Source organism: Telopea speciosissima, unplaced genomic scaffold, assembly GCF_018873765.1.
Source record: "Telopea speciosissima isolate NSW1024214 ecotype Mountain lineage unplaced genomic scaffold, Tspe_v1 Tspe_v1.0016, whole genome shotgun sequence".
Taxonomy (NCBI): domain Eukaryota; kingdom Viridiplantae; phylum Streptophyta; class Magnoliopsida; order Proteales; family Proteaceae; genus Telopea; species Telopea speciosissima.
In genome coordinates, this window is record NW_025317352.1 from 303499 (window position 1) to 308510 (window position 5012).

A 5012-nucleotide genomic window follows, 5' to 3' on the forward strand; every position below is an offset into this window, starting at 1 on the left:
TGGGGTTGGTTCAGTCAGCTCGTCTGCTGACGCTCCTGAGCCTGAAGAGGGGAGTGTTGACACCATCTCGAGTACAATTACTGACGCCGACCTCCACCGCCTCAGGGCCACCTATACCATCTCCGAGGACATCAAACTCCGGGCTCCTCGTCCTGGGGAGATGGCCTGCTTCATCCGGCCCGGCGAGGTGGCCTTGTACGAGATCCCGTTCAAATACGCCTTTAGGCTTCCCGTGCTCGGCCTGGTGGATCAGATATTGGACCACTTCCACCTGTCTCCAGGTCAGCTGGTGCCGAACTCATGGTTGGTTTTGTACGGCTTCCACGTCCTCTTCTGCGAAATGGGCCGAGCTGCTAGCTTGGCCCTCTTCTCTTGGCTCTACTTTCTGAAGAGGTCGTCGGAGAAGGGGTGGTACTATTTCACCCGCCAAACTGGGAAGAGTGGGCCTTGAGTGGCCACAAGTTTCTGGTCAGGACGCCGAGCTTTAACAAACACTGGAAGCCTCGGTTTTTCTTCGCTTCCATCCCAAACTGTCCTTTCCGAACCGAGTGGAAGGACATCCATTTGAACTACGTTAATAGGACTCTGCCTCTGAATGAGAACGTGCTGACATCGCTCGATCGGATTCGTCAGCACCCGGCTTTCGATGTCCTCCAGCTTCAGGAAGAAGGGTTTCTCCAGAGGTGGAACCTGACTCCGAGTAGGATATCCGAGCTGAGCCAGTTTCTGTCCCCCGAGCTGACCCATTTACTTGGTCTTTTTACTTTTTGGGCATGTTTCTAACGTTCTGTCTCTTGCAGTAGTCAGCCACATTCCTCCGATGGATTCAGCTCGGCTTAGGGCCGAGACCATTGCGAACAGGAGGAGGAAGAACGTCGAGAAAAAAATCTCGGGGTGAGTCTTCCAACCGCCGAAGGGCAAGGCGACGCTGCCTAGCTTAGCCGACACTGTGGTCGGCCTTGAGGCAGACAAGGGTAAGGCCCCCTTGAGCCCTTCTAGGAAGGGGAAGGACCGGAGGGGAGAGCCGAGTCCGCCGAGGGACCCCAAGCGGTCCAAGATGATCTCTGTCAACTTGACGGGCGGCAATCCTCTGTCAGTGGCCCCGCCTCCCCACATAACTCGGTTGATCTTGGGAAGGACCTCGGCAAGCAACCGTCCGCTTCAGCCCACAAATGAGCCTACAAAAAGACGAATGAGCGCAAGAGAGCCGATGTGGCTCCGGCCTAAGAATCTTCGACGCCCAAGTCAGGTCTCCAGTGCAACAGCGTAACAGCTTAGTAAAAGTGAGATATCGAATTATGCTCCATACCTGGGTATTTATAGAGCGTGGATGAGGTGAGATGTTTGGGAGAGTCCTAGTATGGTAGGAGTTCTTCTTTTGGAAGGCTCTCTCGTGTAAAGCGAAGTGGAGAGTCATTTTCGGGGTCGGACTCTTATTAAGGTAAGAGTCCATGGAAAGTGTGATTCTGTATCGCGCTGGGATCGTGGCTCGATCCTTATTCTAAGATACTCAAGCGATGCTGACGTGACTCCGCGATTCCTGGCAGGCCGTTGTGATGACCTCGATGGAGGGCTCGGCTTAGGAGCTCGGCCATGGAGGTCAGCCATGGGAGGTCGATCTCGACAGTCACCTCAGCCTTGACCGTCCTGGGTATACTCGGCCAAGGAGGTCGGCCATGGGAGGTCGATCTCGATAGTCACCTCGGCCTTGCTGTCCTGGGTATGCTTGGACAGAAGTTTATGGCTGACCTATGTGACCTCGGCTCAAAGTTCGGCCTAGTCGAACTGACTTGTGTGAACTCGGTTCAGAGCTCAACCTCAGCTTATCGAGGACAGAGTCGGCCCGATTTCCTGCTCAGCACAGTTCGGTTCTTGGACTGACATCAGGCCGGCCACATGGCAGCTTCTAATTGGTGACGTGATTCTATGCTTTATCATTTTGGATTATGGTTCCTATTTGTACCATGGACCGATTTTGAATCTTCATATGTCATAACAATTAGTTAAAAAATATATATATAGGAAAACCAGAAAAAAACAAGGAATCACATATGAATGCATTTTCAATTTATACCATTAACACGGGAAAGGAGTCAGGGAATTGCGGGTTTCTTACTGTTTTAGAATATAAATTTATTATTTTACTCAATTTAGTTTCTAAGTGCATCGATTTTAAGGTTTTTTAATAAAAGGACTAAACTCGTCAAGTTTGTCATGACTTGCGTAAAAATATCGAGTCTTAGTTAACTCGAATGATTTATGACCCCATCTCATAATTTTATACCAAGTCCAAGTCTACACAACTCTTGATCAGGTTTTCCAAAAGTTGGACACTTAAAAAAAAGTTCTCAAACTATGGTTTAAAAAAATTTATAAAAAAAAAAACAACTTTACTAATTGTTTACATCTATGTCCTCTTCAAGAATTTCTGGCCGAGATGTCAATGGAACCAGTTACAAGATGATAACTAGAATAAGGCAACTTGCTTAGCTTCCCAAATTTCTTTTCATAGAACTCCAATAACTCAAACCTGTCAAAAAATTTAAAAAAAAATTTAAAAAAAAAAAAAAAAAACAAGACGAAGTAATGAATCGTGCACGTTTAAGTGAAGATGAGGATGATATATAATTGGAGTTATTATTAAGTACAAAGGGTAAAAAACAAATTATATGTAAAGACTGTACCAATATGCCAAACATTGGAATGGTGCATACTTCCCATATATTTTGTTAGTGTACTCTTTTGCATTCTTTTCAGTGCAATCTTTGCTTCCACGGAACTGCATTGATAAACTTGATCAAGAGTGTAAAGAAGTAATCACATTTATACTAGCTTGGAAAATTCAATTTATTGCAGAATAATGGAGGAATTAATTAATTAAAAATAAAAAAAAAACAAAAATTATACATACGAAGTAAAAGTAGAAGTAGACGTAGACGTACCTTTACCTTTCCCAAATGCCTTAGAGTTTCGGTATCAGTTGGTATCCTTTCATACAATCCTAAGCACATCAGCATATTGTCACATACAAAGGACCCGAAACCATTTAAACGTTTCAACTTCTTGTACAAATTATCATAATAGTCTTTATCTTCATCTTCTTCATCTTGCTTTTCCAGCAGCTTGATTCCACCAGTCTCAATTTGTTTGGCAAGTTGTAAAATGTAGCTAGCTCTATACCCAAGGTTGCAATGCTTTTCAAGAAGTTCAACATCAAGGTTAGCTAAATCTTTTGAGGTAGGGAAGTTTCCGTATGCTCTTATTCTCTCTTCAAAGAAGCTAGGAGGAGAAGGATCGTAGGAAACCATCATCCTCTGTTTTTTATCATCATTAATATTAATATTATTATGAATGGCTTCCTCTTTTTCTTCTTCATTGCTTACATTTTTTCTTTTCAATCCCCTCCTTCCAGTTCTCATCTTTTTGGAGCTGCAGATGGATTCTTCATCAACTGAACCTCCGCTTAGTTGCAATTGAAGATCACACAGTGCTTTAGCCATATCCAAACTCCTCTTCCAGCTACACATCGATGGAAAATTAAAGTAAAAGTATGGTTAATTATTTGTATTTCTTAATTTGTTCCATTTGCATGTGTTTAATTTTATTCTCTCTATCTATCTATCTATAAGAAGAAACAGAAGAAAAGTTAAATTTTTATTATAAAAAAAAAAGGAAAAAAAGTAAGAGACAGAAAGACTCACTTGCAATTGCAAAGGAGAATTGACTTCACCATATCTTCAAAAAGGGATGGGGAGCGAAAAAGACGGCCAAATCCTTTCTTCTTCGCTCTTGAATGGATCTCATGGAATTTTAGAATCTTGTTTTCATCCTTCTCTGATATCCTTAACATTCGAGCTACCTGTGCCAATAAAACTTGTTGGTCTTGTGGGGAGAGGAAGTTAGTCCCAAGAACATGGATATGGAGGAGATCAGAAGGGTGTTTCTTGGGATGTGAAATGCTGACGAGGACTGAGGTGGTGGAGTCAGCTAAGCGCAAGGGCCGTTGTAGCGTCTTGGCAGATGGTATCCACTGATTTGGAGCCATCATAAAAAATCCATGGTTGCAAACAGCCTTTTCAAGATTGAAGGTTGATTTTGATGATGATGATGATCCCCACTCCCCAAGTGGGAGACACAACTGTATCTCCATACTACTACTACTACTACTACTACTACTTTTGAAGGAGTCTCTCACCAGCTACACCTACCAATATATACACCAGATTGAATCAGGAAAGGAAGATCACGACCATTACACAATATATATAAAATGGTTGAATATAGAAGGTGGACCGAATACAGATATATATATATATATATATATATATATATATATATATATACTAGTAAACATGCACGTGCAAATGCACGTGTGGACAAAAATATGTATGTGTGTGTGTATGAGAGAGACAGAGAGGGACATGAAAGAGTTGTGGGGAAGGGAAATAGCAATTGGTCAATATTTGTGCATCCTGGCAGTTTATTCAACAAGGCCTTCTAAAATGTCCATATACTCTGATTAAGTCATCTGCTAGCTATCCATATTTACTTTGTAAGGACAATAGAGAGAAAGCTTACAAGCATCATGTTAAGTAGGACTATTTGGGAGTACAAATTGAGGTGGAATTTATGGTTTTAGTTGCAAGAATGGAGGGAAGACTATTAATGAGCATTGCCCTTCTTTGCCCTTTTAAATTGTTTATCAATTAACAGTTTAGGAGTTCTAGCTGAGTTTCCATAGAAGTGGAGGATACGATGGTTGGGCGATTTGATATGGTGAAGCATGGTCCAAAAATTAAACAACTCCCGCTCATAAATTGCAATCTTATTCTCCACAAAGACACCAAATGCTGAATGTACATATCAAGACAAACAACTTAATCTCTTGTTAGCTGCAACCAACCACTACTATTAGAATGAACCACGGCAGCCCTTGCATCGTTCTAAATCTAGATTCCTAGCCATATTAATCAAAAGGAAGCCATCACTTTCACTTGAGTGCAAATGTATTT

At 42.2% G+C, this 5012-nt stretch overlaps 1 protein-coding gene across 1 annotated transcript; it reads right to left on the reverse strand.

The window, feature by feature from the left end:
• Positions 1-2753: 2753 nt before the first annotated feature.
• On the reverse strand, positions 2754-4150 carry LOC122647267. Its single transcript, XM_043840699.1, has 4 exons — positions 3702-4150; positions 3384-3519; positions 2943-3314; positions 2754-2792 (listed from the first exon to the last, which is right to left on the reverse strand). The coding sequence occupies exons 1-4, from the start codon at positions 4148-4150 to the stop codon at positions 2754-2756; spliced, it is 996 nt and encodes a 331-aa protein (XP_043696634.1).
• Positions 4151-5012: the final 862 nt, after the last annotated feature.